A 14303-nucleotide genomic window follows, 5' to 3' on the forward strand; every position below is an offset into this window, starting at 1 on the left:
TGAGCAACAGTAAATATTGGAATAATTGTATAGTTTCCCAAGGTGAATACATTGAAGGAAAGAACTCAGTTGAATGTGTAAGTTATTACAAATTTATAGACTAAGAAAGTGAAGCCCTCAAGGTCAGTTAGAAGGAAGGAGATCAAGACTGTAGCAGAAAGAGGGCAAGAGTCAGGAAGACTCATCTTCCTGAGTTCAAATCTGGCCTCAGATGCTTTCTAGATGTGTGACCCTGGGCAAGTCACTTAATCCTATTTGCCTCAGTTTCCTCATTTGTAAAATGGGCTGGAGAAGGAAATGTCAAACCATTCCAGTAACTTTGTGAAGAAAACTCCAAATGGGGTCACAGAGAGTCAGACATGACGGAAATGATGGAATAACAACAACAACAAAACACGGCAGAAAGGATTTAGGTAAGGTACAAACAAGAATGTCCTAACAGGGAGGATCAGACAAGTATTAAAGTGGGTTTGGCGGAGGAAGATGGAGAATATTCTTTTTTTTTTTAGAATATTCTTTAGAGAGTTTCAAGTATGGAACATTTGGGACTGGTTGTCTTGCATACAGTAGTCATAACGAAGAAAGAAAAGAAGGAAATAAGCGTTATTAAATACTTACTATGTGCCAGGCACATGCTAAGTACTTTATAAACATTATCTCATTTGATCCTCACAACAATCCTACATTGATCTTGATGCTATTAGTATTCCCATTTTAGAGTATTAGTATTACATTTTATAGATGGAAACTGAGGCAGACAAAAATTAAATGACTTTCCCAGGGTGGCACAGCTAGTGTCTGGGGACAGATTTGAACTCGGGTCAGCAGCCTGAGTCCAGAACTAGTGCTTTGTCCACAATGGTGCCACGTAGCTGCTTCAATTTTATGCCGTAGGTAAAAGGTGAAGTACAAGTTGATGGGGAGAGGACAGAAGCAGAGATTTTGGGATACACTGAGTCTGCCATGGTGGGAAGAAATGGGAAGGTCTGGGGGCAGCTAGGTGGGGTAGTAGATAGAGCACTGGCCCTGGATTCAGGAGGACCTGAGTTCAAATCCGGCCTCAGACACATAACACTTACTAGCTGCGTGACCCTGGGCAAGTCTAACCAATATTACTAACCAAAAAACAAACAAACAAACAAAGAAGTGGGAAGGTCGAATCAGGGAAAAGGTGACCTGAAATATTGCCAGGATGTGTGGTGTGTGTGTGTGTGTGTGTGTGTGTGTGTGTGTGTGTGTGTGTGTGTGTTGGAGGGGACACTATCTGTTGTTCAGTGTATCTGACTCTTCATGACCCATCTGGGCTTTTCTTGGCAAAGATACTGGAGTGGTTTGCCATTTCTTTCTCCAGCTCGTTTTACAGATGAGTAAACCAAGGCAAATAGGGTGAAGTGACTTGCCCAGGATCACTCAGCTAGTAAGTGTCTGAGACCAGATCTTCCTGATTCCAGGCCCTGCACTCTATCCGCTGTACCAGCTAGCTGCCCCTATCTGTTAGCTTCCTATTTTGACACATCATCCTTGCTCAGCTCAGTTGTTTCTAGGCTGCTGAAGTATCCTAAATCCTAACAGTGTCCCTTCTAAATTTTGGTAAACCTGGGATAAAATGCCATTTTGCCCCCACCTCTAATAGTTATTGTGCTTAATAAATGTTTATTGAATGAAAATGAACGTTGTGGGTGACGTGTGCCTGGATTTAGAGTTATTGATTAATTCCATGGCATTTTTTTACATTAAAAGGGAGACCACAAATCAAGGTTGCTAACTGCTGATATAGACAATACTTCTAGTATTAGGCACATACCGCTTACAACATTCATTTCTATTCAATAAGCATTTATTAAGCACCAAAGCCATAACCAATGAGGGGGAGGGGAAAGTGGAGCTTTATCCCAGGGTGTCAAAATTCAGAGGGCACTGTTAATCCTTCAAAACCCTAGAAACACCTGGACTTATCACTTGGCAAGGGCACCCCAACTTCTGCTGGAGATCTTTCCCAGCTTCTCCAACCCTGCTAATGCCGTGCCTCTGAGAATGTCTCCAGTTCAGCCTGCATATCTCTTATGCACATGATTGTTTGCATATTGTCTCCTTCCTTATAGCTTATATTCCCTATAATCTTCTTGAGGACAGGGCCTGTTTTTACCTTTGCATCCTCAAGGCTTAGCCCAGTGCCTGGCACACAGTAGGTGCTTAAGAAATGCTTACTGAATGTTCAGGGAGGACTAGCTCCTCTGGTGTGAGGGCTTGCTGAGCCCTTTTCAGGGCTGCTCATCCACCTTTGGTATCCACCTGACACTCAGATCTCGCCTGTGGCTCCAAGAAACTGTAACATGCCCAGCAAATCATTTGAGCAGATGGCCTAAACCAGGTTGAGGGTAACCAATGGGCCTCAGACCCACTGGGGAGTTAGGGGGATGTCTACTCCAAGCATGTGAAGACTTCCTCCAAGGCAAAATGGGCAGATGAGAACAGTTTGTTCCAACAGCCATGAAGATGGCTGAAATGGGTGCTATAGGGAGCTAAGAGCTTGGTCGGACCTTTAAGATGCCAAGGTCATCCACTGCATCCTAGGCCATCACCGGTTTTCTTGTCTTTTACCTTGCCACTGGACTTCAGTGACCTGGGAGAGAGAGTGAGGCTGACAACTTTGTACAGCTCTGCCTCACTTAAATCCAATTCACGCATGAGTCAAGACATCAGCCCATGATGTCGCCGATCTTCTTTGAAAATGAAGGACAAAGGGCAGATAGGTGGCACAGTGGATAGAACTCCGGCCTTGAAGTCAGGAGGACCTGAGTTCAAATCCGGCCTCTGGCACACAATACACAACATGTACTACCTGTGTGACCCTGGGCAAGTCACTTAACCCCAACTGCCTAGCAAAAAGCAAAAAAAAAAAAAATGAAGGACAGGAAGACCTGAGTTCAAATCTAGTCTCAGGCACTTACTAGCTATGTGACCCTGGGCAAGTCTAGTAACAGAGAACTCACTACTTCATTCGGTAGCCTTCCATTGTCAGACAGCTCCAATTATTAGAATGTTCTTTATGTTAAGCCAAAATCTGACCTCCCCGTAATTTCTATCCACTGGCTCTGCTTCTGCCCTTGTTCACTTGTTTACTTTGCCAAGTCATTAAACAAGGTAGACCTCTTACAATAACTCTCTGCCGGACCAGTCCTTAGGTTGGTAAGCTCTCATCTAGATAACCTCAGGAGTATTCTAGGTTTAGGATTTTTCATTTGTATGGGTCTCGAGAGCAGGTTGGAGGTCTGGTAGAGAGGCCTCTCGGTAACTAACCTATTCTGTCTTTGGGATTTTCAAGCCACAAAGATGTTTTGGATTGTGGGTAGGTAGTGGGAGAAAAGGGAAGGACATAGAGTACAGTAGAAGATGAGGAGGGAAACTCAGAAAGGAGGAAGTCAGTGACTAAACATTTATTAAGCATCTACTCTGTGCCAGGCACTATGCTAAATCTGGAAAATTTGGAAGTCAGGGAGAAGAGTAAGCTTAGTGGCTATAGCTGGTGGAGGCAGTTCTTTTTTGACATAAGAGAACAGTGGAACTGGTCATTTCTAAGAAGGAATCCCGGTCAGAGAGAGAGAGAGAGAGAGAGAGAGAGAGAGAGGAAAATGGGAGCTAATCACTGTAAATTCTGAGCCCTGGCAGGAAGTGATCCAAGAGGCCTGCAACCCTCTCTGGATGTCAGCTGAGACTGGCTCTCAGACACAAAATTCTGGATCCACCAAAAGATACGGTTTGGGAGTTTTGCTCTTGAAAGAAGTTAAGTACTGAAGAACCTATTCCTCCTTCCCTGTCCCAAAGTCAGGGCAGCTGAGTGGCACAGTGGATAGAGTATAGGGCCTAGATTCAGGAAGACTCATCTTCATGAGTTCAAATCTGGCCTTAGATACTTACTAGCTGTGTGACTCTGGGCAAGTCACTTAACCCTGTTTGCCTCAGTTTCCTACTCTGTAAAATGAGCTGGAGAAGAAAATGGCAAACCACTCCAAGGATGTTTGCCAAGAAAACCCCAGAAGGGGTCATGAAGAGTTGGACACAACTGAAATGGCTAAGTACCAAAACAAATCCCCAATTCAATTAGCGAATAGCCATGTGGATAGTGCCCAGCATTTTTACATTTGGGGAGGAAGGAGAGGAGCAGGAGCCTCAGAAGCCCAACTTCCTGGAAACTTGTCCAGCTTGATAAATGATAGTCCTTCCAAAGACACCTTGGATGCCGAGCCTGGGCGTCCATATGCCTCTTCTTCCCTTCCTTCCTTCCTTTCTCTTTTCTTCTATGCAGATACTAATTGAGATACAAGTAATGAAACATGATGCCTGCCTTCGTGGAGCTTACAATCTAGTAGAAGAGATAGAGCACAACACATGCAAAGAATAGATATGCAATAATTGTAATAAGTAAAATTAAAAACAGAACATCATAAGACATCCACAAAGTGTCATGTGAGGTTGAAGGGAGGGTAGCTCATTTTCAGCCACGGGGAAGTGGAAGAGCCTTCTGTAGGAGGTGGCAGTTGCTATGGGTACTGAAGGATGGGTAGGATTTCAAAAGATAAAAGAATGGGCTTGAGGAGGAAGGGAAAGGGGCAGAGATGTCTTTGGTTTTGTTCAACTTCCCCGGATAATTCAGGCTACTAGGTAACTCTCTCTCTCGAGGGTAACTGCCCTTCCCACATGGGATAGGCTCTAAGAGACCGCTATCAATCTGGGCAGGAGGAAGGGGCTCCCTTCACCTCTGCACGCCGGGTCCAGCTACATCCCCATCAGGACTTGTCTCTGACAAGCACCTCCCGAGGGCCTCCACCTCCCTTCAGTGGATCCAGCCAAGCAGCTGGTTTTCCTTAGTGCCCTAGCCAGGTCATCTTTCAACCCTCGTCCTTGTGGTTGATGCCAAATGTTCTAAAGCACATATTTGGCAAGGAGTCTGTGGGCAGGACCTGAGCAGGTGGCTCTGATTAAGTCTGGCTGGCTCCTATTAACAGCTTATCTGCTTAAAACATTAATAAGGTCTCTCTGGGACCGTAGAGGACAGCTCCGTCCTCTTTACATTCCCCTCGGCTCCCAGCTCTCTACAGCAAGGACCTCCTGAAAAACCTTTGCCATCATAATCACCGTCAACCCAAAGCATGTGTTAGGACCCCTCTCTGTGGGAGATGTGCTAGCTACTTACCAAGAGGCCTCCCTGTCCTCCTGGAGTTTACAGTCTAAGACCCTGCTTTGGAAGAACCTGTAAAAAGTTATGGAGACTTTATAGCTAGGCCCATGCCACCTGTGAGCTCCGGTCCCCATAAGCCATGAAGAATTTGAAGAGGAGGGTGCATGGGAATGTGGTGGCGAGCTAATTTTCTTCTTCATAGATAAGTATACAAGAAGGAATAGTGTCACATTGCAACAGGAAGGATTTTGGATAGTAGCAGTGACCAGAAAGATGCCCATTAAAGGCATCTGCACTTGGAGTCAGGAAGCTTCAAATTCTGCTATGTGACCCTGGGTCATTCCACTTACATTTCTGTGCTTCAGTGTTAACTGTCTTAAAATGGGGAAACTGGTACCTACTTCATAAGCATGTTGTGAGGACCCAGTGACATAGGTTAAACATTTTGGAAGCTTTTTATAACATTTTTAACATTTTGTAACTTTTTATGAATGTTAGCTATTAATATAAATGTTAGCTAATAATTATATAATTATTAATTAGTTAATTATCGTTATAAGAATTTTCCAAGCATACCAGCTGTATTTGTATATATGTACATAAGAACTCAAGTCCTTTACATCAAGATAGGGTTGCCCCTCACATTCTGAGTCAGCTTGTTCTGCTCCTCCACCCTCCCTTTTTTTGAAGCTCTTTGGGGATGAGCGGGAGATAATTTGCATAACTCAGCCCATCTACCCCAGAGCAAGATAGGAAAGGGAAAGAAAAATTGAGAGAGAGTGGGAGTGTCCTTCAGAACTTCTAGACTGTGTGGGACATGCTGATATGAACAGAAGGCATACTACCATGTTGCTGGGAGAGGGAGAAGGCAATAGGAATGACTCAGCAAAAAGTGACCTAGAGTAGAAAACAGAAGGTCAAGTCCAGGACGGAGGCATGCCCATAGCCAACTGCAGAGACTTTGATTGGAAGGTAGGTTCATGAATTCAAATTGTAAAACACACACTTACACTCTCGCACATGCACACGCACACACACATGCGCATACACGCACGTTTTCAAAAAGTTGGAGGTGCATAAAAAATCTGTAGGAACCGTCTGCAACTCTCCTGATCATGGCTTGAGAGTTGGTCCCCTGGAGGGAAGATAATGAGCACCATCTATTGGAAGACAGATGAACTTCATAGAGCAATGAGGAAGAGATTAGCTCTGGCATCTTCTGAAGAGTGACAAAGTCCCTGGGGAAGGCTCTGGATGGCAATGGCAGTGGAAAGGCCATAATGCCTCAGAAAAACTGGGCTGGAGAGGGGAAATATGGGACAGGGGAGGGTATAAGGTGCAGTAGCAATGGCCAGAGAGATGTCCATTAAAGATAACATGGTACATGGAAAAGGGTTTCAGGGGCCTCAAAGAGCAATACCAGCCATGGAAGAGCAAACTCTGGCCTTCTCCCCTTGCTGGAGTAGCACCAGTACCATAAGTTACAAAGGCTGTGTTACAAAGGTCTCTTCATTAACTCAGATGCAAGTCTTTTCTGTGTCCTTTAATGCTGAAATAAAACTGTAGGGTGTTTTGAGCCAGGGCAGCTAGATGGTGCAATGGATAGAGTACTGGGCCTTGAGTCAGGAAGACCCGTCTTCCTGAGGTCAGATTCGACCCCAGACATGTACTAACTGTGCGACCCTGAGCAAGTCACTTAACCCTGTTAAGCCTCAGCTACTCATCTGTAAAATGAGCTAGAGGAAGAAATAAATGAGAAACCACTCCAGCATCTTTGCCAAAAACAAACAAACAAACAAAAACTCCCCAAAAGGAGTCGCAAAGAGTTGGACGTGACTAAAAATAACTAAACAACAACAAATGTTTTGAGCCGTGTGAATTGAATACTTGTAAGAGGACCTAGTGACCACCCTCGGGGGGACTGAAAGACATTGAAGTTCTCAGCTTCTCCCTGGGCAGAAATAACAAGCCATTGCTTAAATGTCCCTAGACTCTTTGTGTCAAGAGAGAGCCTCTGGGGCAGCTAGGTGGCGCGGTGGATAGAGCACCAGCCCTGGAGTCAGGAGGACCTGAGTTCAAATCTGAACTCAGACACTTGACACTTGCTGGCTGTGTGACTCTTCACCCCATTGCCTAGCCAAAAGACAGAGAGAGAGAGAGAGAGAGAGAGAGAGAGAGAGAGAGAGAGAGAGAGAGAGAGAGAGCGCGTGCGCGCGCGCTTCTGATACAAGGTCAAGGTCGAGACAATGAAAAGGATTACTCAGAAAGATTAAAGAAAGTTGATTCCCTAGAGACATTTTAACAATAGGGAACATACCAGGGGTGCTTTAGAGCCAACTCAAACCGTTTAATTATAAACTAGTAAGTTACAAACCAGAGCTTGATCCATTGTTTTGTTGATTGGCCAGAGCTAAGAAAGCAATTACTAATGCAGATTAAACTTAAAAGTGTGTCCAGGGTACCCTTCTCTCCACCCCCAGCTGGTTGTTAAATATTTTATCAGCACACCACTAGAGCATACCCATTGTTCAGGGATATTTTAAGCACATCCTAGATGAAAACAGAAGGAGAAACTAGAAGACCTTCTGACTTAGCTTCCTATGCCTATCTCCTACTGTCAAGAGGAAAGGGGGGGGAAACAAAGTTGGGGAGCTTTTGCTGCCGTAGGAGTGTCTCTGAAGAACAATTGACCTCAGTCCCACAGGGAGTGTTTTAGAGGCTCAGGAAGTTGGCATATTTACTGTTGGTGTTTGTGCCAAAAGTGGTGGGTATGATGCCAAAATGGGCATGCAGAGTACCAGAGCTAGCACTTGGTAGAAGAGTCCATGACTGAACTATACATTTTGACTGTCAGTATGGAGAAACAGGAAAAGGTTGAAAGGTATAGAGACAGCTAGGTGGCAAAATGGTTATAGCACTAGGCCTCAGGAAGACCTGAGTTCAAATCTAGCCTTAGACACTTACTAGTTATGTGACCGTGTTCAAATCACTTAGCCTCTGCCTCAGTTTCCTCATCTGTAAAATAGGGATAATAATAGCACCTACATTCTGGGGTTGTTGTGAGGATCAAAGGAGATAATAATTGTAAAGTGCTTAGCACTGGGCCTGATGCATAATAAGTACTATATAAATGTTGGCTATTATTATTTTTATTTTGACCAGCATTTGCCTTGCGGCACCTTTCCCCATATGCCAATCAAAGTGTGTTTGCTGTGTATATGTGTGTGTATGTGTGCGCTCTCGTGTGCATGTTTCATTGTGGGGAGTTGGCAGTTACAGGTGTTTGTCTAAGTCAAAGGTTGCAGTGGTTGCCAGCACTATCCTTCCTAATATAATCCAGCGTGGAGTAGACAATATAAATTCATGTTCTGTCTAATCCAGCTTACCTGAAATAGGAACACAGCTGAGGCTGACGTTTTCTTCATCTTCGTGGAGAGTGCCAGGGGTAGGCTAAGGGAAGGACTATAGCGAAGGGCAGCATGCCACCCATTCCCTGGCTCTGATCTTGTCCCCTCCTCCTGCGCTTAGCTTTAACACCTTGGCTGTGACCCTCCAGTCCAGTCTCTCCTATCGGTCAGCTGAGGTCCGTGGGTTGCTTGTTACCACTTTTTTCTCCTCTGATCTTGCAGATATCAATGAATGTCTTCTGCTGGGATTGTGCAAAGATGCTGAGTGTGTGAACACCCGAGGCAGCTACCTCTGCACCTGCAAGCCAGGCAACATGTTGGACCCATCCCGAAGCCACTGTGTGTGTAAGTGCCCTCAGCTGGAGGAGGTGGGGGAGGTGCTCTCAGAGAGCCCAGGGACCTTCAGGATCCCTTGCCTGAATGCTGTGATTTCCAGCCCGTTTAACTTTATCCTTTCCACAGCGCATATTAACTTGTGGTTTTGTGTGCCTCTTGTAATTGCATTCTCCGGCCTACTTATGTTTCACTGTGTGAATCTACATGCACAATGGGTCTTCCTGAACCTCATATGTGTGGGTATGCACATGCACATATTTACATCCACTCTTGAGGCTGTTTGCAGTGACTTGGGGTGGAGTGGAATTGCCAGCTGGGATCACACTATGTTCAAGGTATCAACCAGCCAGAAGAGCAGTGTCAACTGGCCTGGATGTGACTTCTTTTTCATAAGCAGACAGCAGCCAAATAAAACAGGATAACGTTGCCCTCTTTTGGTGTTGTCAAAGACAGTTGACAGTTACATAAGCCTGGCCTGGGTTTTTCCCCTGAAAACCAGCCAAGATCCAACTGAGTAAATGCAAAATTACTCAAAAGCTTTCTTCCTTCTGCTCCCTATAAATACCTTCCCTCATCAAACAATTAATTAATTAATTAATTGATTCAGCCTATGGTTTGCCAATAACTGGGCCTGAGACAGAGAGAGAAATAAGAATTCCTTTGGCCTTTTATCATCTGGTGGAGGGGTGGGGGCTGGGGGAAAGATAAGGCACAGCACAACCACAGTAAGAGAATGCAGTATGTGGTATATTGCAAATGCATGAAATAAGGACTTAGGAGTGATCCCTAATGGGGGCAATGGGGGCACCAAGGAAGAAGTGGCATTTGAGTTGGGCTGTAAAAGATAGAGGGCAGCTATGTGTCGAAGTGGATAGAGCACTGGACCTGAAGGCAGGAAGACTCATCGTCCTGAGTTCAAATCAGGCCTCAGATACTTACTGGCTGTGTGACCCTGGGCAAGTCACTTCATCCTGTGTGCCTCAGTTTCCTCATCTGTAAAATGAACCAGAGAAGGAAACGGCAAACCCTCCAGTATCTCTGCCATGAAAGCTCCACGTGGCGTCACAGAGAGTTGGACACAACTGAACAACAGCACCCACCATCCCTTCACCAATTCCTAGGCACAGCCTTCTCGAATTGTTTCATCTATCTGTTATCTCCCCAGTCAACATAAATGTAAGCTTTTTGAGGGCAGGGTTTGCATATTTCACTTCTGTATTGTTTACCTACTTTGTGCAGTACTGGGAGCAGAGCAGATGCTCAGAAAATTCTTATTGAAACGTGCTGTCTTACAAAAAGAGGAAGGGGAAGCACTATCTTCCTTTCCCCATTGTGGTAGTTTGAGACAAATGAACTCACTCTCTGTTGCAGCTGATAAGGCCGTGTCCATGGAGCAGGGGTTGTGCTTCCGATCAGCTGGGGCTGGCACGTGCACACTGCCCCTGGCCCAGCGGATCACCAAACAGATTTGCTGCTGCAGCCGGGTTGGCAAAGGATGGGGGAAGAAGTGTGAGAAGTGCCCCTTGCCTGGCTCAGGTAATTATCTTCCTGTGCCTTCTCTATACTCCCTGAGCCCCATCCCCCTCCACCCTGGACATGGACCAGCTTCGGCCTCAAAGTAGGAGGCCACTTCATGAAAAGGTGACCAGCTGCCCAGGAAGAGATGCGTGCTGTTTATCCCACCCCTTTCCTCCTGGATGGTCTGCAAGAGGCTTCCAGCTCCTTCCTTAACACCATGGGATCAATGATCTAGGGCTGGAAGGAAAGAAGGAAGGAAGGAAGGAAGGAAGGAAGGAAGGAAGGAAGGAAGGAAGGAAGGAAGGAAGAAGGAGAGAAGGAAGGAAGGAAGGAAGGAAGGAAGGAAGGAGAGAGGGAAGGAAAGGAAAGAAAGGAAGGAAGAAAGGAAGGAAAAGAAGGAGAGAGGGATGAAAGGGGAAAGAAAGGAAAGAAGGAAAGGAGGAAGGAAAGAAAGAAGGGAAAGGAGAGAGAAGAGGGGAGGGGAGGGAAGAAGGAAGGAAAGAAGGAAGGAGGGGAAAGGAGAGGAGAGAAGAGGAGAGGGGAGGAGATGGGAAAGAAAAGGAGAGGAAAGGAGGAAGGGAGGGAGGAATGAAGGAGAGAAGGATGAAAGGGGAAGGAGAGGAAAGAAGGAAGGGAAAGGAGAGAGGAGAGGAGAGGGGAGGGAGGGAGGAAGGAAGGAAAGAAGGAAGGAAGGAAGGAAGAAGGAAGGAGGGAGGAGGAGGAAGGAAGGAGGAGGAGGGAGGAAGGAAGGAGGGAGGGAGGAAGGAAGGAGGGAGGGAGGGAGGAAGGAAGGAGGGAGGGAGGGGAAAGGAGAAGACAGAAGAGGAGAGGAGAGGGGAGGGGAAAGAAGAGGAGAGGAAAGGAGGAAGGGAGGGAGGAAGGAAGGAGAGAGGGAAGGAAAGAAAAGAAAGGAAAGAAGGAAGGAAGGAAAGGAAGGAGAGAGGGATGAAAGGGGAAGGAAAGGAAAGAGGGAAGGGAGGAAGGAAAGAAAGGGAGAAAAAGGAAAAGAAAGATGGAAGGAAGGGAGGGGAAGAGAGAAAGGAAGAAAAGAAGGAAGGAAGGAAGGAAAGATAGACTTATTTAGTGCCTACCAGGCACTATGCTAATCACTTTACAGACATTATCTCATTTGATCTTCACAACAGCCCTGGAAGATAAGGTGCTATTATTATCAGTTGAGGAAACTGAGGCAGACAGAATTTAAGTGACGTTCTCAGGGCTACCACACAGCTAGTGTCTGAGGCTGGACCTGAACACAAATGTTTCAGACTGGACCTAGGCCCAACACTGGATCCACTGGACTACCTAGCCCAGGGGTGGGGAACCTGCAGCCTTGAGGCCACATGTGGCCTTCTATGTCCTTCAGTGCGGCCTTTTGACTGAATCCAAATTTTATTCTGTAAAACCTGGATTCAGTCAAAAGGCTGCACTGAAGGACTTAGAAGGCAGGCTCCCCACCCTTAAGTCCTTGAGACTGGCCCAATCACACAGGTAGTAACTGTCAGAGCTGAGATTCCAGCTAGGGTCCCATGACTCCAATTTCAATGGCAGAGTTCGGTAGTCTTTGCACTGTGCCATGCTTTCTCCTTTGCTTCTAGTTTTCTCCCTGGGTGGGAGGGAGGAGATGGAATGAACTCCTAGAAATCAGGAGATGGAGTAATCCTCAAGTGATGGCTTAGTCGAAGATCTAGTCCAGGTGTAGTCCAATGGCTTTGCATGAGTCTACCAGAATTTGAGTTAAGTGAGTAAGGGGTGAGCTTTCAAAGGTACACCACAGTAGAGGGAAGATTCAATTCACATTAGAATTGAGTCATGAGTGGAGGTAATTACAAGCAAAAGATTGGCCTTTAGGCAAGTGTCTCCAGAATGCAGGTGAAGGGTGGAGTTACAAAGGTAAGGAGTTTGTCCCTGCCAGTTTAAGTCTTAAAAATAAAATTAAAATCCATTTTCAGTTTCACGAATCTGTCTGCTATTTTTACCTCTGTATCTATAGCTCAGGCAGTGCAGTGGATAGAGTACTGGGCTTGAAGTCAAGAAGACTTGAGTTCAAATCCAGTGCCAAGCACTTACTAGCTGAGTGACCCTGGACAAATACTTAACCTCTCTTTGACACAGTTTCCTTGACTGTAAAGTGGAGATAATTGGGGCACCTACATAGTGGGATGGTGGTGAGGGGCAAATGAGATAATTATGATAAAAGTGCTCAGCACCGTGCCTGACTCATAATAAGTCATATGTGAATGTTGGCTATTGTTATCATTATTAACATTTTTATTGTGAGGATCAAATGAGAAAACATTTGTAAAGTGATTAGCACAGTGCCTTTCCTTCCGCTTCTTCCCTCCCTCCCTCTCTTCCTCCCTTCCTTTCTTTCTTCTTTCTTTTCTTCTTTCCTCCATCCCTCCCTTCTTTTCCTTCCTTAGTTCCTTCTTGTCTTTCCACTTCCTTCCCCCTTCCCTTCATAAAAGTTTAGCTACAACCTACTTAAAATTGTCCTTTTCCTGTAGTTTGAAGCAAGTACCCATCTCTGCATCCTTGCCTTCTCCCCCTTTCCACAAGTCATATATACTTCTATTCCCAAGAAGTTGTTGTCCAGCTGTTAAGGACAGTCCAATCTCAGTGACCCTTAGACGATCTGTCAGTTCATGCCCACATCCCAGCAACTGCCAGTGTTTTAAAACCAGATGACAAGACCTAGCAGATGTCCTGAGCCTCCTCATATGTAATATTTTATCTTCCAGTCCACAGTTGCAAATAAGAGGCTTTTTTTCACTGAGCACATAGAAACCACTTTAGAAAGTGGTTTCCCCCTTTGGCCAACAGCTTAATAAAAACGTGGGCCAGTCTTAGCAGCTGAGGTGAACAGGTGGGCTTTTATTCCACAACGCTTTGCATGTGATAGGCGCTTCTTGACTGTCGATGATATGGAAATTGAGGGTGTGGCCCCTCTCAAGCCAGTCACCGACCTCTTATCTTACAGAGAGCTTCCGAGAGATCTGTCCTGCTGGCCACGGTTACACTTACTCCAGCTCAGATATCCGCCTGTCCATGAGGAAAGCAGAGGAGGAAGAGCTGGCCAGAAGGTTGGAAAAGCATGGGGAGACGAACAATGGGACTGTAGCCTGGCCAGCTGGGAGGCAACCCCTTCGGGAAGTGACAGCCAGCCAGTCGGAAGCTGTGGCCACGTCTGCCAAAGGTACAGTGGGGCCAGATGCCTTGGGGTCTGGAGGCAGGATCTCCTGGATCACTTGGTCCTCACAGGCATCAGGGCACTTCCTCAGGTCCAAATTCTGACTCTATAGAATAAGATGGGAAGATCAGTGTGTCCTCTCTAGGAAACCTTCCTAGCTTGTCCTCATGGGAATTCACCCAGCCTCCTTGAAGAGGTTGTTCAGCTTTCTTCTTTCCCACCTTTAGCCTGGATCTGGCCGAGTCCTAGGGAAGATCGGAAATATCTCCAGTGGCCCCCTCACTCTTTTCTTTCTCATGCCAGCCCCACCAAGAAGAGTACTTTCTCTGTTGCCGTGCCCCCAAGTCTTGCCAGTCCTACAAAGCATGCCAGGTAGTGAATTTCACAGAGCTGGCTGCTGCTACATTTGCTGAACAGCTGAATCAGGTCTCTAGCCCTTGGGAGTCTAAATGATGCTTCTGTTCTTTTCCTTGGACATGGAGCCAGAGCCTAGTATTGATTGCCCTAAAAACATAAATCTGAGTGCTAGGACTCTGTACCTAGGGTCCTAGAGTTTCTGATGGAAGTTTACTTCTGACACTAGGGAGGTTTGGTCTGGTGGGTCTGGGAGATGGCCCGACATGTTGTTCCTGAAACTAGTGCCACTGGGAAAGGCCTAGTCATGCCACATATG

The 14303-nt window shown here is 46.0% G+C and overlaps 1 protein-coding gene across 1 annotated transcript in view; it reads left to right on the forward strand.

The window, feature by feature from the left end:
* Nucleotides 1-14303, forward strand: part of LTBP2 (latent transforming growth factor beta binding protein 2) — a 191518-nt gene that overhangs the window by 141663 nt on the left and 35552 nt on the right. The window contains 3 exon segments of the mRNA XM_020986296.2: nucleotides 8809-8931; nucleotides 10294-10458; nucleotides 13421-13636. Coding sequence (XP_020841955.1) covers nucleotides 8809-8931; nucleotides 10294-10458; nucleotides 13421-13636 — 504 coding nt within the window.

The sequence above is a fragment of the Phascolarctos cinereus genome, unplaced genomic scaffold, assembly GCF_003287225.1.
Source record: "Phascolarctos cinereus isolate Bilbo 61053 unplaced genomic scaffold, phaCin_HiC Scaffold_3;HRSCAF=262, whole genome shotgun sequence".
In the NCBI taxonomy this organism is placed as follows: domain Eukaryota; kingdom Metazoa; phylum Chordata; class Mammalia; order Diprotodontia; family Phascolarctidae; genus Phascolarctos; species Phascolarctos cinereus.